This window comes from Meriones unguiculatus, chromosome 3, assembly GCF_030254825.1.
Source record: "Meriones unguiculatus strain TT.TT164.6M chromosome 3, Bangor_MerUng_6.1, whole genome shotgun sequence".
Lineage (NCBI taxonomy): Eukaryota > Metazoa > Chordata > Mammalia > Rodentia > Muridae > Meriones > Meriones unguiculatus.
The window spans coordinates 7,996,230-8,020,393 of record NC_083351.1 but is presented as its reverse complement, the minus strand read 5'-3'; the positions used below and the strand labels follow the sequence as shown (position 1 = coordinate 8,020,393).

The window sequence follows — 24,164 nt, the reverse complement described above, 5'->3', positions numbered from 1 at the left end:
CCTGTCCTGCACCCCGCAGTCTCCCAGCTCCTCTTGATTTGAAGTCATAGAGATGGAAGAAAATGGGCGATCAAAATGGAGCTGATGCTGGACCCACAGCCAAACATTAGGCAGAGCTAGGGGAATCCTGTGGAGGAGTGTGAGGAAGGATAGAAGGTCCCAGAAAAGAACCACTCAATGCCAAGTGCAGTGGTGAACAGCTGTGATCCCAGCACTCAGGGAGGCAGAGGCAGGTGGATCTCTGTGAGTTTGAGGCCAGCCTGGTCTACAGAGCAAGTCCAGTATAGCCAAGGCTACACAGAGAAACCCTTGTCTCGAGAAAACAAAACAAAACAAAACAAACAAAAAACTTCAAGAAGACCAATAATGTCAACTAACCTAGGCCCATAGGGGCTTACAGAGACTGAAGTACCAAACAAAGAGCATGTATGGACTGGACCTAGGCCCGTAACACGTATGTAACTGATGGGCAGCTTGGTCTTTATGTGGGTCCCCTAGCAAGAAGGCAAGTGTGTGTTGTATCTGACATGGCCTTGGTTGCCTGCTTTTGGATCCCCCTAGCTGGGCTGCCTTGTCTGGCCTCAACAGAAGAGGATATACTAAGTTCTGATGGGCTGGAACAGGTTTGTAAGTGGGGGTGGGAAGGCTCACCTTTTTTGAGAAGGGGAGGGGGAAAAGGGGTAAGAAGATGGGAGGGTAGGACCGGGAGGAGAGGAAGTAGGGGGCTGTGATCAGGATCTAAAGTGAATAAATTAATAAATTTATTTAAAAACAAAACAAAACGAAATGGCCCTGGAAGGAGCCCCAGGGGAAATGGTATCCTTGAACCTGGGCCACAGACAGCTTCCAGAAAGCTGAGGAAGTCCCTTACTTGGATGAGTGGTCTTGCTCGTGACTTTTGCTGCCACTGAACTTGACACTGCCTCTGAGTCCAAGTCTCCACACAGAGCTTTCTCTTCATTCTCACCTGCCTTTCCACCTCCTCTGTAATCTGCTTAATTCGGAGTTTATAGTCTTGAGCCAGGAGCTCCAGCTGCTTGTCAATAAACCTCAGCCGGTCTTGCCGCTCCTCCCGCATTTCTAGACAATAAACCCTGAGAGAAGAAAAACACCTCTCAGAAACCCATGTCCCACGTGACTGTGCAGAGGAGCTAAGGGAAGCTGGGAGGCTCACCCAGGCCACAGCTATCCTGCCTAGACAGGGTGTCAGAGACAGGCAGGACACAGTCATGCATCCCCTCAGGCTTCCATTAGGAGGAGGGGTGGTGCCTAAAGGAGGGTTAGATACAGTGCTGCTAACTAATATGGAAAAGAATGCTTGACAAGCCAGCAAGATGGCTCAGCAGGTCAAACGCTTGCTCTGCAAGCCCGATGACTTGAATTCAGTCCCTAGTCAGGTAAAGGTGGAAGGAGATCTGATTCCACAAAGTTGACCCCTGACCTCCACAGGTATACCCTGCCATAGACACACAATCAAAAACAACACTGTAAAACCTCTTTAAATAAAATAACAACAACAAAAGAATGCTCCCTTATCCAGCAATTGGGTAATGAAAAAGAGATACTACCAGACACCTGGGGGAAATGGCCATGTCTCAAGCGTGGCGAGAGCTAAGGAAATGGGAGATCCTCCAGGCAGGAGCAGCAGATGCTCTGGAGAGCATGAGAGACTGGGTACCTGAGTAAGGGCGCTTGTTCAGTTCCCAGCACCCATGCCAAGTGTCCCAACAAGAATTAGGGGAGAAGGAAGACCAGGCCGAGTGGCAAGAACAGCAGGTGCAGTGCCAACCCTGGTAATAGCGAGCCTGAACATGTGCGGCACGCGTCCAGAAGCCTACAGTCTTTTCACAAGTTCCTCAAGAAGCATTTTAATTTTAAACTCACCGTCACCCCTGAGGAACGGGTGGGACCACACACTCAAGGTTACTTAACAACTTCTCTGTTCTGTTGTAACTTAGGGCCAGCACTGCCGAATCTCTCCAGTAGAACTGAATTGTTATATATGATTCCCTATGGTTTTCTATATTTTAAATTTCTCAATTTTTTTTCTTTTCTTTCTTTCCTTTTTTTTTTTTTTTTGACCCAGGATCCCATGTATCCTAGGCTGGCCTCAAATTGACTATATAACCAAGAATGACACTGAACTTCTGATCCTCCTGCCTTCACCTACAGAGTGCTGGATTACAGGTTGTCACTGCCATACTACCACATGCCAGGGATTGAGCTCAAGGGTTCTTACATACGAGGTAAGCACAATGGAACACATCTCTTAAACCCTACCATGTTTAAAAAGTGGCACACACCTTTATTCTCAGAAGAAAAAAAAAGGAGAAGAAAAAGAAATTAATAAATAAAAAAGTAAAAATAAAAAATTTTAAAAAGGTAGGTTCAGGCTGGATGTGATATGTTACAGGGCGGGGGAAGCCTGAGGCAGTAAGATCTTAAATTCAAGACTAATCTGGACTACACAGCAAGAATCTGTTGCGGGGCGGGGGGGGGGGGGCGCAAAACCTGGGCTAGGGCTGCAGCTCAGTAGGCAAGTGCTTTTCTAGCTGACGTGAGGCCTCAGTTCTGAACCCTGTACTACTGAAGATTAAAAACAAACAAATGCAAAGGTGAAGACCTACAACACAAGAACCCTCCCTCACTGTCCAGGCTGGCGGGGTGGTCAGACAGCAAGTGGCCCTGCTGAACAGGTCACCGAGTGGTCACAGGTCACAGCTGTGAGCCCGTGGACTCACTCAGCACTAAGGATCTGATCACAGATGTGCCTCAGCTGCCCAAGGCAAAATTCATAGACCCATAATTTCCCAGCAATCTCTCTGCTCTAGACTGGGCTCTCACCGCTGTTCCTGAGCTGCAATGTGCAGGGAATCCATGATGAGACGAACGGCCTCTGCAATCTGCTTGGCCCGTACTGTGTGCTGCTCAAATTTGGTCTTTACTGCAGATTGGGAAATGCACTCCTGCAACAGACAGAGGTACTGAGGGGGGTGCGGACCCTCATCTCCAAGGGCGAGGCAGTGGCCAGGGACAGGGCTAGAGAGAACTTGGAGGGAAAGAATCACCACATACCAGAATCAAAGACTTACCTCAAATCGCCGCTCAAAATTCTGAAACTCAAACATCCTCACTTGAAATCCTTCTGCAAGAGCGCCCCCTAGGAGAAGGCAGGGTTAGTGAGGAGACAGATGCATAGTGGGGAAATGGGGAGTCTGCTCTGGTTTACTTTTCTAGCACTGTGACCAAAAACACTTGGTAAGAAGCAACTTAAGGGAAGAAGGAAGGCTTCTTCTGGCTCTCAGTCTGAGGGGATACAGAAGGTCATGGAAGGCAAGGAATGGCAGCAAGAACTTGAGGTTGCTTGCCCACACCGCACTGGGCAAAGAAACAGAAGGAACGCTGGTGCTTAGCCGGCTTTCTCCTTTTCACTCAGTCTGGGACCCAGCCCAGGGGATGCTACAGCTCACACTCAGGAGGAATCATCCCTCCTAGGCAATCTTCTCTGGAAAGGCCCCCAAAGACATGCCCAGAGGCACCTCCTAGGTGATTCTAAGAAGCAAGGACCTCCCCTCCAGGCTCTGCTCTCCATCTCACTGCCAGACCTATTTTCACCAACAGACCCAGTAAGAGACTCAACATTTCCAACACCCAGAAAAAGAAGGCTGTCAGTCTCATAGTTACCTCCTTCTGGCATGCCCTGGGCTTTCTGGACCCTGGCACTGAGCACCTCCTTGGCAGACACGAAGAAGATCCGGTCCCCAGCCTGAGCTCGATCCACCACACCCAACTCATCTACCAGAAAGCTGGTGCAGCGTTCCATGTGCTGCCGCCGCACCTGGGCCCAAACACACAGGTGTCCACAAGGAAGCAAGGTGAGGAAACCCGATCCCCATGGCTCAGCAAGCAATAGGAATAAACATTTACAGTGAAAGGTCACCCATCATCTCTGCTCTGGAGACACAAGCCTCCCCAGCTCCTCTCTGGGGTCTTCTGAGACACAGAACAGGCCCCAGGTTTTGAACTGCTTCAGGTTTTGAAAATTGGCTTAAAAGTGTTCTTTGGTGTCCCAGAAGGAAAGAAGTCTAAAATGGCTCTACCCTGACAAACGAAGTCTCCCAGAACCTTGGTTTATGAAATGAGTGGGCATCCATGGACAGTCCTAGCTCCAAACACCAGGCTGGACTGGCAGAACCTAAAAGGGTTAAGAGCCTCTATGACAGGCTGGAGAGATGGCTCAGCAGTGAAGAGCACTGTCTGCTTTTCCAGAGGTCCTGGGTTCAAGTCTCAGCTGCCACATGGTGGCTCACTGCCATCTATACTGGGATCTGATGCCCTCTTCTGGCGTGCAGGCATACATGCAGATAGAGCACTCATCTACAGAAAGTAAATAAATAAACTTTTAAAAGTCTCCATAGACAAGGTGGGCAGTGATAGCGCACGCTTTTAAACCCAGCACTCAGGTGCAGAGGCAGGCAGATCTCTCTGAGTTCAAGGTCAGCCTGGTCTACAAAGTGAGTTCTAGTACATCAGGGCTATACAGAGAAACCCTGTCTTGAAAAAACAACAGCAAGAAGAGCCTCCACTGACCCCTACCAAGTGCCAGGCACTGTGAGCGGATCCTCCTCAGGTGGGGACACAGGCTCACAACCAAAGCTCCACTGCCAAGCTCAGCTGCATCTGGACTCACAAATCCCTTTTCTTTCATTCCACACAAAATTAGAGTTGGGAGTTGTGCTAAGAACCACCTACCCTTCATTCCCAAATGTCTTTCTAAAGCCTGCTTTTTAATTTATTGAGCTTTTGTGAACCAGAGTTATTGGCTCAAGCAGAAAGAAACACAAAAGACAAAACTAAACATGGCAGGGATGCTCTTTTGACCTATGTAAGAAATCAAGGAAAAGAAAGGAAAGTGAGTGCATACATGGGCAATCTTTCACTTTAACTCAGAAAGGACAGAAGCGGATATGAGTGGTTAGTGTTCATGGCTCATGACAGTCTCCAAAGTGCCAGAGAGACACCTACCTCCTCCATGTACTCAGGTTCTGAGAGACACACCCACCTCCTCCATGTATTCAGGTTCTGAGAGACACACCCACCTCCTCCATGTATTCAGGCTCTGAGGCAGAGGCGTCCCAGCGGTTGTTGAGGATGAAGATGTTGGGCCGGGACAGACGCTCACTCACTTTGTGGAAGAACTGCTTCTCCTAAACAAGGGCAGGACCTTGCTGAAGGAGGGGGCCTGCTAGCTGCCCGCCCAGCAGGCCAGGGACAGAGCAGAGGCAGACTTACCGTCTGCATCAGCGTGGACTCTGAGTTGGCCACCAGCACAAACACATCAGCATCCAGGCAAAACTTATCAATCCAGCTGTCCAGCTCCGTGGTGACATCAATTCCAGGGCTGAAGGGGACAGGCGTAAACCAGTACAGTCGGGCACAGGACATGGGCCCCAGGGTGAACAGCCCTGGGACTTGCACAGTGGCCAGGCAAAGGAGAGGAAGGGAGCCAAGCCACCGTCACTGGGAATCTTTACTTCCCATTCCCTGTCCTTCCAGCTCACTGAGGAATTCCACCTTTGTTTTTAGCACCTATCACTTTTTTGTTATTGTTTTTCAAGACAGGGTTTCTCTGTGTAGCCCTGGCTGTCCTGGAATTCACTGTGTAGAGCAGGCTGGCCTTGAACTCAGAGATCCCACTGCCTCTACTTCCTGAGTGCTGGGATTAAAAGTGTGTTCTACCACCATCCAGCAGCACTTACCACTTTAATGAAAACATAGTAATTTTCAGTTAGAGATATACAATTGAAGTAAAGTTTTTAATTTCTTCCTTTTTTCAGAGAGATCTCACACAGCAAAGACTGACCTTAAACTCCTGATCTTCCTCCCTTCACCTCTCTTAGAGACATAATTACAAGCATGTACTACTATGCCCAACTTTCAAATTTGTATTTGAGTCCAGGTCAAGGTCATAGTACTGTATCTTTTGGTATAGGTGTAATGTGTACAAAAAGCAGGGGCAAAGCATTCCTTCAAGAGGAGCAAATGAGCACATGTGCTACCAACACACACTAACTATTCTGGAGCCACCAGCCTTCCAGAGCCTGCGTCCTAAGGTCTGCTAAGGCCAGTCTGCCGAGGACATTTCAGGCACGGACAAACAGAATGAATAAACAGGTCCTAAACTGTCTCTGGGTGCAGTCTTTACAGTGTCCCAGAAGGAAAGGAATTAAGGGAGCATGGCGCCTAAATCTGCTTGCTCAAGTCTCCCGAGGCGATATTTTATAGAACAAGTGGGTGCCTTTGAACCCCCACACTAGCCTGGAGTGGCAGAACCCAAACATACTGGCTGCCATGTAGGGCCTGCCCCACTTCTCAGTGCCCCTCCTATCTCTCAAACAGCCCACTCCCGGGACATCTGCAGTGCACTGATGCCAATGGGCACGATAACCAACCAGCCCCTGGAAGAAATCCAAGAGGCACAAGGATTTGGCTGAGCTGTCTGAAAAGTACCAGTACTTAAACTGAGCAAAGAGAGGACACCATGGGGACCCTGAACCAGAATCACTCAGAAATGCAGATTTGGTACCCTCTGACTGGGCTTCTGGAAGGTCTCTCCCCTCTCACCTGTCCATCAGCACGAGGTCATCCTTGAGAAGCGGACACTTGGAGTTGGGCCACATCACACTCACCAAGCTGCCTGCATGCAGCTGCTCATCCTGATGGAGGGCGTGGGCCAGCTGGTTGACGGTCTGATGATGGGGGAAGAAAATAAGTATCAGGGCAAGAGTGTCATCAGCTTCTGTGCCATCTGCTACAACACAGTAGCCGGGGATGGCTGACCAACTGACTACCCCCTTTCCTTAAACAAAAAGAATTCAAGGGCTTGAGAAATGGTTCAATCATTAAGTGTACTGTTCTTCTAGAGGACTTGGATTCATTTCCAAGCACCTACATGGAGCTTACAACTGTAACCTGAGTTCCAGGTGATCCTACACCCTCCTATGTGCAACAGGCACCTATGTGGTACACAGACATACAAGTAGGCACATGAAGTAACACGTTTGTCTAAAGATGCATTGATTGTTTTTTTCTATGTACATGAGTGTGTAGAGGTGTCCACAGAGGCTAGAAAAGGAAATTGGATCTCCTGGAGTTACAGGAGGCTGTGGACACCTGCCAGTGCTGGGAACTGAACTCGTGTCCTCAGAAAGAGCAGCAAGCACTCTTAACAGAGGAGCATCTCCCCAGCACCCTTTCTTGCACTTCATGTGTAAGAACCAGCTTTCCGCACTCCCCCTTTTAGCCTTTTTCTCAAACATCACCCTGAAGCTCTTTCCACTCTGCAATGATTAACTCCCTAAGAATCAAAATGTGTACCTGGCTCTAAGTAGCGCACAGCTGCCTCTCAGGAAATGAGAGTGCTCCAGAGGCCAGCGGCTGCATGCCAATCCCAGAGCACACCCAGAGCACACTGTTCCCCGCTGGCAAGCCCAGGAAGAACATGTGTGCTCCCTCCCTGCCTAGTGCACAGGCCAGCCAGCTCACTCTGCCTCTCCCCCTCAAGCTGGGCCCTCGTTCTTGGCGCTCCCCTTTTCTGACCCTCCCAGACATTCTCACAATGAACCCTGAGCTCATGAGCACGGAGGCTGGGTGAGCTCTGTGATATGACGTACTAACTGTTTCAAGTCAAGACTACATTCCCTGGCACCCAAGGCCAAGCGCTAGCCGGCCAGCACCCACCTTCACACTCTTCTTCTCTTCTGAGCCCTCGGTGAGGAGGAAAGCCTCATGGCCATCTGTGCCCCCCACTCGCAGGAAGCAATTGGTGGTGTGGCCAATCCCAGATGGCAGAACTTTGTCCCAGAGCATGGCGTTGATCACGGTGCTCTTCCCATTGCTCGTCCTGGGAGGACACAATAGTAAGGCATAAGCAACACTGTCTGGGCTGTCACACGGTAGTGGCCAGCCCAAGGCTCGAGTGTCTTGTTCTCTGCCATGTCAATGGTGCCCAGGCAACACTGAAAGGAAGGCTCTGGTCAGGCAAATGTCTCTCAGCTGGAACCTGTTGTCTCACCACTTCAGACCAACCTGCAGGCGGCTGGCACTGCAGGGCACTGCATACATGTGACCTGTTTCCCAGTCCAACACCAGCAGTAAGCATCAATGTGGAGCCTGCCTGCCCCAAAGAAAATCATGCTCCTCCCTAGACCAGGGGTCCTGCCCCCAGGCTTGTCTTCCTGTCCAAATGGTTCTATGTCCTTGCTCCTCCACACTGGGCCTGCTATGAAGCTATTTTCCCATCATGCTCCTCCTCACACATGAAGACCCACTTCTCAGGCCCACCAATGCCAGACAAAAGAGAAGATTCCTTTAGCGTTTTATCTAGCATACCCCTTTCTAGACTCTGCTTCTTGCAAACAGCTGTACTTGCAGACTTCTGCTCTCCAAGCTTCAATGCTAAACACTTATTCTCACTAGGCACGGCAGTCCCCAGCAGCATACAGCTTTAGAGCTGCCAATTTCCATGTGCCCAGTGACACGGGTAGGCACTAGCACCCAGCTGAGGGCCAGGCCACACCTTTTGGGGAAGGATGAAGAAACAACAGGCCAAAAGCTGAAGGCACACTTGAGATCACAAGTCGTCAGGGATAGGACTTGAGACCCAGTGCCCGCTCTGCGCTGCCACTGTGTGCCAGGCATCCACCTTATTTAGAGACTGGCTGTCTATATAGAATTTTAATTTTGTTTTTGACACAGGCTGGCTTCAAACTGCATAAGGAGGATAACCTTAAACTCCTGATCTCCCTCCTACCACCTCCAAAGTGCTGAGATTGTAGGAGTGTGTGTGTGTGCTATCATGCTGGGCCCCAGGGCTTTGTGCATGAGGCCAGCAAGCACTTAGCAACTGAGACTCATCCCAGCCTTGGGTATTAATTAGTACCTGATTCTCCCTATCACACCTGAAACTCTTAAAACAAATGGGAAGCTTCAGCAGTTACTGCTTAGATATGATATCACACAGACAGGGAAAAAGTCCAAGTAGATGATTAGACTACATTAAATAAAAGACTGGACACTGGCAGGGTGAAAAGGTAACCTACAGAATGACTAAGATTTACAAATACACGCAATGTATTTAAAGGGCTGGAGAGATAAAGCTCAGTGCAGTGGTTCTCAACCTTTTTGATGCTGTGACTCTAATACAGCCCTCATGTTGACCTTCAACCATAAAACTATTTTCATAACTGTAATTTTGCTATTGTTATGAATCACAATGTAAATATCTGTGTTTTCCGATGGTCTTAGAAAACCCCTGTGAAAGGATCATTTTACCCCCAAAGAGGTCACCACCCCACTGGCTCAGGTGTCAAGAGCATGCACTGCTCTTGCAAAGGACCCAGGGTCAGTTCTCAACACCCTTGTTGGGCTACTCACAGCTGCCTGTAACTCCCATGCCAGTGAGATCTAATGCCCCTGGCCTATACTTATGTGCACATACCCATAAAAATAGTAAAAAATAAATAAATCTTAAAGAAAACCCACCAATATATTTTAAAGCTCCTACAATGCAACCATAACCAAAAGAAATAGACATTTCTCCTAGATATATAAAAGGCCAATCACACATGAAAAGCAGCTCAATCTCACTAGCATCAAGGAAATGCAAATCAAACCACACTGGAAGCCCAGCATGGAAGTTCTAGCACTTAGGCTGTTTTTGCAGGACTGCCTGAGCCCAAGAGTTGAAGCACAGTTTGGGCAGCAGAGTAAGGCCTTTATCTCCAAAAACAAACAAACAAACAAACAAACAAAAAACAAACACAAGAATAAATAAAAACCAAGAATTTGCAGGACAGTAGTGGCCCATACCTTTAATCCCAGCACTCAGGAGGCAGGTGGATCTCTGTGAGTTCTTCAAGGTCAGCCTGGTCTACAAAGTGAGTTCCAGGACAGCCAGAACTACATAGAGAAACCCTGTCTCAAAAACAAACAAAAAACTAAGAACCCAACTCAGAGGCATGGCCGCTAACATAACAGAGAACTGTGCAGAAATGAACCCACGTGCACTGCTGGGGAAATAGGCCACAATGCAACTGCTGAAGAAAATAGTAGTGGGACCTAGGAAGCTTCAGAACAGAGTGAGATTCTCCACAATCCCACTTCCACATACAAACTGAAAAGAACCAGAAGCATGGACCAGAAAGGACATCTACACATGTGCGCACACAGTGACAGTACCTGTTACAGTCAAAAGCCGGAGTAACCCAAATGTTCGTGGTAATGGACAAATCAAACGTCCTATGCACATGCAAGGAAGTACTCATCCTTACAGGGGAGGAGCTGGGCTGAGCACATCCCAGAACCCGTGTAGGTAGGTGTGTCAGCCGCCTGCAGTCCCAGCTCTCCAATCCCTGGGACAACCTGGCTACCTAGGTACACTGGAGTTGGCCAGCTCCAGTTTGGGTGAGAACCTGCCTCAGTTAAGTAACAGCAACCGAAGGGGACACACCACATCAACAACCAACAGACCATACATCCACACAACACAGAGAGAGAGAGCACTGACACACGGCTCCCCAACTGTGTGGACATCGTGCTGAGACAAGTCACTAACTGAAAGAGAGACACTGCTGGACAAGGCGTCAAATGTCTTTTAGTCTTAACAGTGCGGAAACAGAGGTAGGAGGATCTCGGTGAGTGAGACCAGCCTGGTTTATATAGCAGGGCTACACAGACATAGCCTGTCTCAAACAACAACCTCTAAAAAAACACTAATATGATTCCATGTATGTGGTATCTAGAAGTAAATTCTTAGTGAATTCTAGGCTTCCTGGTTAGGATTAAGTATAATCAAATCCCAATACTCAGGAGACTGAGGCAAGAGGACCACAGCAGCAGGTATGAGGCCAGAATAATGGCTGCCAAGGGTTGGGGTGAGTGTGGGTCAGAAGGCCACTATGTACTAGCAACAACTTCAGTTCCTCAAGGTGAAAGGCTCTGAGGAGCAGCTGCACAGCAGGCATCAGCAGCATCTCACCAGGGACACATACTTTCAATGGCTCATCCAGGAGATGGACACAGCTCAGTGACAGACACAGAACTCGGCGTGTGTAAGGCCCTGGGCTCCATCTCTGTCAGCTTCCATGAATACTTTTATGTTAAGTATCACAATTTAAAAATTAAATATGCTGAGTTTGAAGCTAGCCTGGTCTACAGAGCGAGTTCCAGAACAGCCATGGAAAAAACCCTGTCTCGAGAAACCAAAATAAAATAAAATAAAACAAAATTAAAAAAAAGGCTGGCGAGATGGCTCAGTGGGTAAAGACACTTGAGTCTGAGCCTCAGGGCTCCTAAGTTAGGAGAGAACCGACTCTCGTAAACTGTCTTCACCTTTACACATTCCCAACAAATAAATAACAAATAACTTCAAAAAAGCTCTAGCTAGATGGTGGTGGCATCTGCCTTTAACCCAATACTCGGAAGACAGAGGCAGGCAGATCTCTGTAAGTTTGAGGCCAGCCTGGGGACAGCTAGGGTTATACAGAAAAACCCCTGTCTCGAACCCCTCCCCCCCAAATAAAAAGAGTGTTTCCTTTAAAAAAATAATAAATCAGTCAAAAGGAGCATATGAACTCAGGCATGCCACTGCTACCCAGCAGAGAGGGCCTCTCTCCTCACCCAAATCTACCCCACCCCCAGCTCCTGGCCAGGAAAAGAGAAGCAGGGAGGGCTTCAAAGTACTCACCGGCCAAAAAAAGCCACCTTCATGTGCCGCCTGGCCAGCACCTCGCTGATACCCCTGACCTTGGACAGGTACCCTTTGACATCCAGGACCTGCTCTTCTGTGGTAACTGGGTCCAGTTCTGTATTCCTGTGGGTATCTAGAGAGAGGATGACAGCAGGTTAGCGCATGGCCAGAGGAGAGCCAACACAAGGCCTGTTGACTCCCTGCTCTGCTGTCAGAGGGAAGGCCCAGACTCCCCTCTCTCCTAAGAATAGCAGCATCCCAAGGTGTCTAAAAATGAAATGAGTTCAAATAAAAGTGCTGGGTGAACCTCAACACTGACTCTACTTCAGTACTTTTTCTTTAATTAAAAAAAAAAAAATTACTGTGTATGCACATGTACATGATGAAGGGGCTTGATGTGCTGCAATACACATGAGGTCAGAGGACAGCTTTTGGCATCAGGTCTCTCCTCCTGCCTCCATCTGGGTTCCATGAGTTTAACTCGGGTCACTGGGTTTGCTCTTGCCTTCACCTGCTGAGCATCTCAACAGCCCCGTTTTCTTTCTCTCTTTCTTTCTCTCTTTCTTTCTTTTCTTTTCTTTCTACATTTTATTTATTTTTATGTTTATCAGTGTTTTTGTCTTCATGTATATATGCGCACCACACTTGTGCCTGGTGCCCTTGGAGGTTAGATGACGGCATCAGATTGCCTGATGGTTCCCAGCACCCAACAACTTGAGTCCAATACAGCCAGTGTTCTTAACTGCTGAGCCATCTCTCCAGCCCCATCCCATTCAGCCTGATCCCAGACATTGTTACAGACACTTTTTAAAAATTACATTTATTTATTTACTTACTTACTTAAGTACTTGTTTAATTACTCATTCATTGTGTAGCATGCATGTTCTTACCAGCTTAGTCATTTATTGCGTAGCACGCATGTACCACAATGTTCATGTGGAAGTCAGAGGGCAACTTGAAGGAATCTGTTTTCTTCTTCTACCATGTAGGTCCCAGGGATTGAAGTTGGGTTGCCAGGCATGGAGGAGGCAAGTGTCTTTGCTCACTGAACCATCCTGCCAGCCTTCTAGTCAGTTTTTCAAACATGGTCTCATTTGATCTTTGTCATGTACACGATACACAATTTGAACCAGGCAGCATGGGTTTGGAGTATAGGCTTTCCTCACTCCATGTTACATGAGAGGTCCTTCCTGACCTGGCGGGGGCCTGGCTGGCCCTCCCTGGCATATAGCCTCTTTCTAGCCCACTTTTAACTCCACCAAACCATCTCCCCGAACTCACCAGCCTCGTCTGCCTCTAGGCTGTGCTTGCTGCTACCCACCCCGATTCACCTGATGTTCGAAAGAACAGGCACACTGCTGTGCAGTAATGCGGCTCATTTCCACAGTGGAGTTAGGTCTGGTTTGGAAGCCTCCCTGGCCACACCACACCTGAGCAGGTCCCTGTCTGTGTACTCCCAGCTAGCTGATGGAACTGGCTAGCTCACCTGTCTGCACTATCTACCCCGTGGTTGCTGGACCGGCAGGTGCACCATCCCTGGATGCTTAGATGACTCTGTTGCTTTTCCCAGTGTCCTTGACAGGCAGACAGGTTTAAAAAAAAAAAAATTCACCATAGAAGATGGGACTGAGCAAGATCCTGCCTTACCCTTCCACCAGCCAAATGCTTCAGCTATCTGGCAAGCAGATGGGTGTTTGGGCCTGCAGCAGATTCTTGCAAATAACCAAGCTGGCAGGTCCCAGTCCCAAGAATACTCCCCTAAAGCATCTGGAGTATGACAAGAGGCATGTCAGAGACTACATAATGAGTTTTCCCTGTAGTTAGTGCCATGAAAGGAAGTGACCAGCTAGCATGCCTCCCCCATCCCCCAGTCACCTCATCCCAGATGCAACAACATTCCTCCCTTATATGGGCACATGGGCATGACCTTTGCAATGCCCCATAGGAGGAAGCTGGCTCTCAGGCACATAGCTCCACTGAACAAGTGCCTGCGGGCTGACTAGCTCTCATTATTTGCCTGGGTGGGAAGCATCTTCTCCCATGACCAGAACAATCCCAAACACAGCTCCAAACACTCAGCCTCTTTCCTTCCATGTGGTCTATAAGCAAGGGCCTCATACTTTCATAAAACATACATCAAAGGACATGACAGGACACCTTCCTGAAACACCTGCCAGTCTACAACATCATGTGAGTGAATGACTCAGGGCAGAGGAAGGCCAGGCTCTGGGGAGGCAGCAGCCTGGTCAGTCTGTGTATCCCTATGCTCAGCTCAAGGAAGGCAGAGCAGAGCTACTGCTCAATAAGCAGGCTGTAATCTGTGATCAGTCCAACCTCAATCATACTGTAAGATACAGTCCAAACCTGTCTACAGAGGGGACATTATTTTTCCTTACACCCCATGTATAGGGCAGGGTAGGCTAACAAAACTGGACACGGTCCTTTTCTTTAACGGGGCCTCATGAACTAGTTTTTCCATAGGAGACAATGAGCAGGCTGGAGAGACGGTCCACCTGAGCTAAGGGTCAACCCCTGCGGCACCACTGCTGGGTCTGTCAGGCTCTGCAGGTAAATCTGAAAATTCTTAAAGTTTCATACACACACACACACACACACACACACACACAGGGAAACAACCAAGGACAAAGAAGACTCAGCATGAGTCTCCACAGACAAGCTCCAGACCTACATGTAGCCAGGGCACCCTTATAGAGGGTACCGGAGAGAGCTACTGGCTAAAGCTGCTCTCAGACACGACAGGGGCACTGCTGACAGAGGCTGTGCTCAAATTAGTAACTGGAGAAAAGGCACACTGACAAGAGTTTCCTACTGGCACTTCTATTGCCAATCTAAAAATACCAACCAGTACACCCTGTCCGGAATAATCAACACTCAACAGTGTTTGATGCTATAGCAGCCAGAACTGGGCCAAATAAAACTCATGGGTTGTGGCATTAAAGACACTGGGGCAATGCTAGCTCAGTCACTGACATTCAGGTGTCAGGTAACTCTCAAACCTTAGTCTAATTTGTTTGGAGAAAGTTTTCTGTTTGCTTTGGAGAAAGTTTTCACAAAGCTCAAACTGACCTCAAACTCACTGGCAGCCAAGACCTTGTACTCTTGCTGTTCCCACTGCAATCGCCCAAGAGCTGGGAATAAAGGCATGCGCCACCACACCTATGCATGTGCTGGAGAGCGAACACGGGCTTTGTGCTGTCAGCCAGGCTTTACCAACTGAGACAATCACCCACCACACCTCCGGGCTGGCCCTTTTGTTGGGATAAGAGTCACCTACCCTTAGTGGGGCACACCTTTAGTCCCAGCACTTGGGAGGTGGAGACTGGAGGATTTCTGAGTTTGAGGCCACTGTAGTCTACAAAGTGAGTTCCAAGGCAACCAGAATTGCAAAGAAACCTATTTCTGTGCACACCTCTAATCCCAGCACTCACCGGAGGCAGAGCAAGGTGGATCTCTCTGAGCTCAAAGCCAGCCTGGTATACAAGTTCCAGGACAGCCAGGACTGTTACACAAAGAAACCCTGTCTTAAGGGGGGGGGAATGTTCAAATGAAACACCAGGCATTCTTAACCTAATAGTTCAGAGCCTATCTTCCTGTTCCTCAGAATGCACAGGGGTCCAAGCAGAGCACAGGTAAGGGCAATCACACACTTAGGCTTGAGTTCCCCTAGAGTAGGGCTTTTGGGACCCCCAAATCCTATTACTCAAGCTTCTCACAGGGCCTGCATGAGCAGGTACCCGGCTCACCTTCCAGGAAGCTGGCACTCTCTTGGATGTAGGCCCCCAGCTGCTCAAAGATGCCATTGATCTTTTTCTTGGCAGTGACAAAGTGCTTGAGTGGGGAAGCATTCACCTCAGCCATGTGTCGCTTATCCTTCTTGACAGTGACGATGGAGGTGCATCGAGAAAAGAGCAGGGACATCTCGCTGCAAGGGAACAGACACTCTATGAGTACAGGCATATTTAACATTTAGTGTTCGGCCATGCTGCTGGGGGAGGGGTAGGAAGAGAATTGAGACCACCAAAATATGGGGAGCTCTGGACTCACTAAAGGGAAACAGGTCCCAACATCTTAAATAGGAAGGGAGTTCTCAGCACACTTGGGCCCATCCCCATGCCACCCTGTGTGACATGCCTGACTGTGGAGCCCTGAGACAGGCTTGGTGCTGGCAATCCCTGCCTTGCCTGTTCAACACTGACTAGTACCTCAGAGAGAGAAGAAAAATGCTTAGATCACAGTCACACACACAGGACCCCGCAGGTGAAAAAGGAATAGAAATCAGACCTATTTCCTCAACAGCATCAAGCTAAGAGAGCAACAGACAGTGAAAGCAGAGCACATTCGAGGCCCTTCCATGGCCATATTGTGGTCCAGGAACACAATGGTCCTCGTTCCTAATAGTGTGTGTTAGTTTGCTTGCTTAAGGAATAGGACAAGCGATCCTCAAGCAAGAGAGATCTACTTCTAAAACTTAAAAAAAAAAAAAAGGAAAGAAATGTCCTCAGGCATGCGGCCTGCGTGGAAGCACGTGCCTGAGATTCCAGCACTTGGGAGCTGAAGACAGAAGATCAGGAGTTTGAGGCCATAGTGAGGTTAAGGTTAGTCTGGGCTACACGAGACCCTGTCTCAAATGAACAAATAAAGGACAACAAAAGACTATCAGTTTCTCCTATGATAGTGCAGGACAGAAGCCTATTTGGAAACAGGGAAAAAAACCTATAGCACTTTGTAATAACACTGGACATTTTACTTTCTGCTAGTCTATCTTGTGTGTCTTTTTCTCAATCTCAAACATCTTCCTAGAAGCCATGAAACTTGACTCCTAAGTCCTAGAGATCTTTGGTCAAAAGTCAAAACATATACCACAGCGTTTCTTCAATGTGGTTTGCCCCCAAGTGGAGCCCTAAAAGATCCTACTCAGAGTTCCAACCATGGAGACTATTCCCCAGCAGATTCTGGGACATGAAAAGAAAAGGCCATCCCAGGAGGAGGAGAACACGTGCAGGTCTGGGCCTGTCACTCAGTGCACAGCCACCCTATCCACATCCCCATCAAGCCTCTACCCCAGTGGCACTTGTTCATGAGTGAGCACACAAGATAACCCAGCAGTGGTGTCAAAAGCTGCAGCACGGGGTCCTGAGTGAAAGCACAAGAAGTCTGAGAGCTAAAACTGGGTCTTTGAGAAAGGCTGCCTTCAAGGTAGGCACAGAGATGGGGACCAACCTGCACTGCTCAAATCAACAAACCTTTCTGTAGTGTTACCGATCCCGCAGGAGCCAAGGGAAAGAAATGATGAGCACACTGCTGTTCCCACCTTCCTGTGTGTGTGTCTGTTTGGGTGGTGGTGGTGGTGGTGGTGGTCTCATGGAGGCCTTGAACTTCTGCTCCTCCCACTCTGTCTCCCAAATGCTACAATCATGGGCTTTGCCACCACACCCAGCTTCTGAGATGTGTTTTCTCAACTAGGAAAGGCAATAGAGCTCTGAGAAATAACTAGAGCTCTGAGAAATAAATGGCACTGGAAATCAAATAACTGAACAAAGCAGAGGAAGAGTCAGCGGGGGGGGGGGGAAGGGAGGGGGCCCAGCAGATGAGAGCAGGGAAGGGAATGGGAGGGAAGAGTGTAGGACGTGGTGAGGTTGCACTTGACAAAGATTCTGAAATCAGCAGCATGAAGTGAGAGCCCCGTGTTCTTCCTGCCACTCGTCTCACCATGGAGCTTGGTTTCTTCATGGTCAACAAATAAGATATGGTGTAAGCTGTAAGATCACTAGAGAGGATGGCACAAGCACCACGCTCAGCACAGTCAGGGCTCAAAGGTCCCAAACAGTAATAAACAAGAGCCAGATCACAAGACTCTCCCCATGACCACCCAGCAACCCAGCCTAGGAATCAATGTTGGCCAGTAACCCTACCAACACATTCTATACTCCCCAGCCTGCTACCATGGAAACGTAGTAAACAGGTCAGCTGGAAAAGATAAGTCGTGCCCAGCCTACAAGTGACTTGCTTGAAGGAAGAAAGTTCCTTGACAACAGCTAGGCTTTTAGAAGCTGGTGTGCCCAGGGTGCTGGTCATTGTCTTCAGGGTGTTAGTGTTTGATAAATGCAGGACTCAAGGACATGCACACTAGTAAAAGCCAAGGGGCCATAGGTTAAGGGCTGGCTGGGTGTTCGGCTGGCCAGAAGCTGCCCTGAATTCACACCAGCAACTACAAGTCCTGGAGAAACCTACCACAGCTGGCTCCAAGCTCAAATGTCTCTGGCTCTGCTAATTCCCAGGTGGAGTATCTGCATTCGGCCTTGCTTTCTATGTAGCAGCTACTCTCCTTTCCTATCTGTTTTACATACTCTTACTTTGCTCTTAGAAGTAACTCAAAAGTCACCCGCACACAGAGCACAGACACATACACAGAGGACGGACTCACAATCTTACCAGATTTTTACTTTGGATTGTTTTTAAAATCACACTGGTGCTGAGCTTCTAGCAAGCCAGTCCTTGAGAGCATAGCACCCTCCCCATTACCACCTTCCTGGTCCACAACTGTGAGAGATACAGGCTGCATTAGTGAATAGCCTCCCAGGGAAACAATCTAAAACCTTCCATCCCTAAATACCCAAATCCACTTTTTCCTGAAAAGCAATATCCAGCTAAGTATTTGGAGCTCAGCCAGTCAACAGAGATGAGCAAATGTTTCAGATTCTGAAGTTTAATCCTTCCAAAGAGCAAACTGCATTTATCCATGTACAAAAAAGTACCAAATTTCCAAAATACATGCACAAACCCCCTCAAAGAGCCTTTACTATGTGGGGCTTTGCTGTCACTTCTCTACCCTCCCAGGCTGGTGGGAGGAGCCTGACTTCCTGCCCCTCTTCTGGAAAGCCCTGATAGGCCTCACTTTACCACAGGGCTTGCTGCAGACATGTGGAACCTGCCCGTAAGTACAGCTGGACCAGAGGGTCCAGTTCCAATATCGGTTACACTAAATGGCACATTCTGAGTTTTTGTGACACCCTCAAAGTGCTCCCAATTTTGGAGCATTTAACAGCACCATTTCTCAAAGAGTGACCACCAGGACTCTAGTTGTAACCAATGGTCCACTGCAAAATATGTTCTATGTGGACATCACTGTGTAAAACACCATACAGCCGAATCATTTCTGTACACATGAATGTGGCAGAGACCTGGGAAAACAGGTTGACTTAAACACAGGATCACTGCAATTTGATTAGCATCAAGCAATTTATTCAAGGAAGATGCTTCTTAGCTGAGCCTGGTGGTACAGCAACTGTATTCCTAGCACTTGGGAGGTGGAGGCAGGAGAATCACCAGTTCAAGGCTGGGACTGACTGAGAGATGGTGTAGGCAGCCATCATCTTGCTGCCACACCTAACAATTTAAATCCAATTCTCTGAACCCACTTGAACAAATTCCTACAAGTTGTCTGACCTCCACATGTGTACTGTGATACACATGCACACAAAATAAATACACCTGGGAAAAAAGAACAAGAAAAAGGAGCTTAAGATCACTTTCACTCAACAGGGAGTTCAAGGCCAGCCTGGGTTTCATGTGACTCTGCCTGTCTCAAGAGCAAGGGAAGGGAGACTGAGAAGAAACTTCTGAGGATCACACTTTAAGGAAAGGCTCGTTCATCTGGCAGTCTTCTCCAGCCCCCAGGGGTTGCAGGAGCACAGTAATAGCATACTGACTTAAGATCAGAACAAACCCAATTCGGAACATACAGGCCATCAGAAGCTTAGCCTGGACCCAGGTCGTTAGTGCAGGAGTATTAGGTGTTTGCAGAGCAGTAGCATATCTTGGTGCAAGGTGTTTGGATCCCAGGTGTGGTCCCTGAATCCATATCACCTCCTTACCCAGTTTTATGTACAGCAACTCCTAGCAGAGAAAACAAAATGGGTCCAGAGAGCATCTGCTGGCACAACTGGAACAGAGGAGAAGCTGAGAAATTGAAACAAAAGAATATACAGGGTAAAGGACACAGCACTCTTACAGGCATGAGAAGGGGCCAACCTCTGCCAAGCAGAGACAGAAAAGAGCCAGCACAGGGATGAACAAATAAAAGAAAGAGACTAATTCTTCAGGGACTGCAGGAGACAGATCCTGGCCATGTTTTGAACTGTCAAGTAGTGAAATCCCCATGGAATTAGGAAAGAGAAACAGGAGTTGGAAGCCACCAGCTCTGTGCATCAGGATCCGTTCCAAGAGACTTGCCACCTGGGAGCTAGCACAACACACTCTTTTGCTCTCAATCCAGATCCATGGTGCCCAAAACCACATCTTCCACTTACTTTTTAGCTGGTTAAGAGACCTTCACAGGGTGGGCATTGTGGCCATGGCCGGAGTCAAATGGTGAAAAGAACTTGAGGCCTCCTCTATGCTGATTAAGGTCCAGGTTGGCTATTGATGGTGTTGACTCCCTCCACCTGTCCCAACTTCTGGAAAGGAAAAGGGAGAGGTCAGCAGGCAACCAGGAAGAAAAAAACCCACCTGATATACAAAACATGTCTAATTAGGTGTTAAAACCAAACCAACTCATTCCTGGGGGAAGCTTACTCATTGAGGTACTTCAGGAGCAGGTGAGGAAGCATGAAGGGGGAGGGGGAAGACAATAACAAGAACACAGTACAGGCAGGCACAGACACATTCTTAGCCATGTGCTAGTGCAAGACACCTAAGAGGTCCCTGCAAAGGCACAGCCAGACGAGAGAGGAGGGAGCTAAAATCAGGACGAGGCTTGGCCCTTTGGACTGGGAATCTTGCCAACTAGAAGTGGAAGGGGTGTGGAAAGGAAGAGAAGTGGACCTGAGGGAAGCCAGTATATCCCAGCTGCTGTAAAGTATCTCCTTCCATTCTCAAAGCTATGGAGTAAACTTGGGCCTAGAGTACAAGGGAAGATGTACAGAGTCAGGGTGCCAAGCTAGAGGCCAAAATACACTAGCTGTGGCTCCAAAGTTCAACAAAAGACAAGATGGGGACAACCAAGAGTCCTTTTCTGGAAGGAGGGAGAGATGATTGGGAAAGTAGGCAAATAGGATAGAAACTATTACAAGAGATGGAGGCCGGCAGCTTTGCCTTTCTGCATCCAAACAGCTATCTTTTTCAGTATTTTCTGTGGCCTTTCAATGTGTTTGGTCCTAGGGTCAGGGACGGATAATAGCTCTAACCCTCGAGGGTCTTAACGGTGCAATGAGAAGTCATACAAGTAAAAAGACCTCCATAAGTGGGGTAGACAGTGAAGTGGGTCCTGAAAAAAATGCTGGCATAAAAAAAGAAAAAAAAAAAAAAAAAAAGAAAGAAAGAAAAGAAAAGAAAATGGGGCCGGGGTCATCGATGTGACCACAGGGCTAGAAAGACGAGGGTGCCAGGAGCTTCAAGGAGCCCACCTCCCCAGCCCTGAGTCCTGCGGCCCGCCCCCTCCTCAAAGTCGAGGAGGACCTGGCGACGAGGCCGGGGCAGGGAAACGCCCGTGTGACCGGAGCCTGAGCCAGAGCCCCAGGGGCCCCAGCGTCCTAAGCCGGGTGGCTCAGGACTCTCCCTGCGGAGGCCTGCCGGTTCCACCACCCCGGCGCGCTCGCCCTCTCACCTTCACCTTCCCGGCCTCGCGGCGGCCATCACGCCCACGACGTCACTAGATGTCGCCACACCGAGATAAGCGGGAGGGGAGGGGCCTGTTCCTCGTCACTCGTCCTGCCGTAGCCCAGATGAGCCGATGGCCTAGGATCGCAGTCACTTCAACCCTACCACTCCTACGTGACAGCGTCCAAGGACTCCGCGCTCCAAAATGAGCCTCCGCGTGCTTGGTAACCGTCCCGCGTCCTGTGTAGATGATGTAATCTTTGGGGTGGGGTTCCCAATGCACCATGGGGGTTGTAGTTTGGATCAGCGCCCGATAGGGCGGGGCAGGGCGGAGCCCCGAGCTGTCAAACGGGGGGAGGGGCAGGGAAGAGTAGAAGCCAGGGGAACTGAACAGGGGAGACTTGACAAGGGTGTGGATTAGAGGTTTGCGTGCGGTTACGTTTGTTGTTCCAGAACTTGACCCTGTAACACCTGTCAGCTTTGAAATCCAGGCTTGCATTTCATAATCTGAGAGAGGCGTCTTCAAGGGGAAAAGACCGAGACCGTTAGAGTGAAGTAATTGTCCCTCAGTTGCCTTTGAGGCAGTCAAAAGAGCAGCCACAACACATTGGGCACCTCCTAAGTGCCAGTCAGTGATTGAGTATCTAACATGCAATTTCTTAATTTTCACCGTAGCCCCCAGGACACTCAGGTTATGAGTATCCAACCTCACATGTCACTCAGTGACCCCTCATTTTGTTCCAGGAACTAGGATACAGCAGACGACCCCAAGCTGGGAGACCTCCACGCCTGGACTCTGTAATATCACACACCATCCATTTGAAGCTACTGAGGCCCTGAAATGCAGCTACTGCCAACTGAAAATAAAAAGAAATACAAAGTACCTCATTAATATTTGGACTCCCACTATGGAGTCCAAACTCCCTTGAATTGATGATCTTCTTACTGTACCTTCCAAAGGCTAAGATTGAAGTCATTCACCACCACACCTAGCGCTCATGTTTTCTACCCACGGGCACTGCCCTAGAGCTAGGGTAGAGCCACGCCACAAACAACCTCCGTGGTAAATCGGCACTCCAGTTATGAGTCTCTGGGGAGGTGAGTCAGGCAGCCTTCTATCTGCAATGTCTGACTCTGAGCTGGAGGGCCACACCCGGCCCTCGCCTTGAGGCATGGTGTGCACTGCTGTCTTAGCTGCGCAGAGTGTCTCCTCCCCCATCATCTCCAGCCTCCCCAGGGAACTCTCTGAGCACCAAACTGTGACCTCCATTTCCTTTCCCTTTGGTAGAATCTTACTGAAGTCAGAGGGCTAGAGGACATCACCTAAAATCTCTCCTGTCCGTTCTTCCTCTTTGGTAGCTTCCTTGCAAGCTTTGGCCTAGGCTCTCACCCCACCTTAGCCAGCAGAAGGAACTTTTGAGCTCTTTCCCAGGCTTCTAATCTTACCCTCCGTCTGGGCTTCTCTGAACCAGAACTCCAAACTGTGAGGCCCTTCCCTTAGCTCCTCAATGACAAAGTTCCTCCAGTACTGCTGGCTACCACCAGAAAAGGGCCCAGGCAGTGCTGGGGCCCAACTGCAGGAGGCCTTTCTTGTGTCTTTTATTTCTATTTTGATTGACTTTTCCATGGTGTATGTAAATTACATTTGTAACCAGAAAATAGTCACTATTAGTTAGAAACAACCTTAGACAGCACGTGGTAGTTATCCCAACACACAGGAGGCTGAAGTAGGAGGATCACAAATGAGAGGCCAAGCCTGGGTTACACAGGAATCTTTTAAAAGGTGTACTCATTGTTCTTTTTAAATTTTTCTTATTATTGTGTGAGGTGTGTGTGTGTGTGTGTGCTCATGCATGATGTATGTAGGGGGTTATTTCTTTCCTTCTACCCTTTATGTGGTAGGTTCTGGGAATCAAACTCATGTCATCAGGTTTGTTCCCATGACAACACCAGCTCCAATATACACAATTCCTGCATGATTCCGCTTGCTTCCAAGTGGAGTTCCAACTCCTTTTCACCTACTTCTATGGTTTGAATGTGTTCTCTATCTGTGCTGGTCAGTTTTGTTGTTGTTGGTTGGTTGATCGGTTGGTTTGGTTTTTGCCAACGTGACACAAGCTAGAATCATCTGAACAAAGGAAATCTCTGTTGAGAAAATTCCTTCATAAGACTGGTCTGTAGCCAAGCTTGTACCTCTTGGTTGGTAATTGATGTAGAAGGGCCCAGCTCAATGTAGGCATTGCTCTCGCCAGGCAGGTGGCCCTAGATTGTATAAGAAAGCATGATGATAAGCCAGGCCTTTAATTCCAGCACTCAGGAGGCAGAGGCAGAGGCAGGTGGATCTCTTGTGATTTTCAAGGCCATCTGGTCTACAAAGTGAGTTCCAGGAAGCCGGGGCTGTCACACAGAGAAAACCTGTCTCAGAAAGAAAAAGAATGAGAGAGTGAGAAAGAGAAAGAAAAAAGAAAAGAAGCAAAGCAGGCTGAGCAAGCCATGCACAGCAAGCCAATTAACAGTGTTCCTCCATGGCCTCTACCTTAATTCCTGTCTTCAGGTTCCTGCCCTGACTTCCCTCAGAGGTGGACTGTGACTTGAAAATTGTAACCTCAAATAAACTCTTCCTTCTCCACATTGCTTTTGGTGAGCGTTTTCTTTAAACCCTCAGAAACCTAAGACACCATCATGTTCACTAGTTGAAAATTCTGAGAAAGTCCCAGTAATGGCACTTGGAGGTATGGCTTCTAGGGAGTAATCGGGATTAGATAAGGTCATGAGAGTGGACCCCATGATGTCCTTA

The 24,164-nt window shown here is 48.5% G+C and overlaps 1 protein-coding gene across 7 annotated transcripts in view; it reads right to left on the bottom strand.

Annotated features, from left to right (window-relative positions):
* Positions 1-21,528, bottom strand: part of Mfn2 (mitofusin 2) — a 30,193-nt gene extending 8,665 nt beyond the window's left edge. The window contains exons 1-13 of one of the 7 annotated variants that reach the window (XM_060379105.1): positions 21,375-21,528; positions 20,080-20,226; positions 19,645-19,729; positions 15,514-15,692; positions 11,747-11,882; positions 7,741-7,903; positions 6,625-6,749; positions 5,293-5,401; positions 5,100-5,207; positions 3,685-3,838; positions 3,093-3,160; positions 2,845-2,966; positions 968-1,094 (exon numbers count right to left, since the gene is read on the bottom strand). In XM_060379105.1, coding sequence (XP_060235088.1) covers positions 968-1,094; positions 2,845-2,966; positions 3,093-3,160; positions 3,685-3,838; positions 5,100-5,207; positions 5,293-5,401; positions 6,625-6,749; positions 7,741-7,903; positions 11,747-11,882; positions 15,514-15,692; positions 19,645-19,700 — 1,347 coding nt within the window. In that variant the 5' untranslated portion in view covers positions 19,701-19,729; positions 20,080-20,226; positions 21,375-21,528. The other 6 variants (XM_060379106.1, XM_060379107.1, XM_060379108.1 and 3 more) reach the window with 6 other exon arrangements.
* Positions 21,529-24,164: the final 2,636 nt, after the last annotated feature.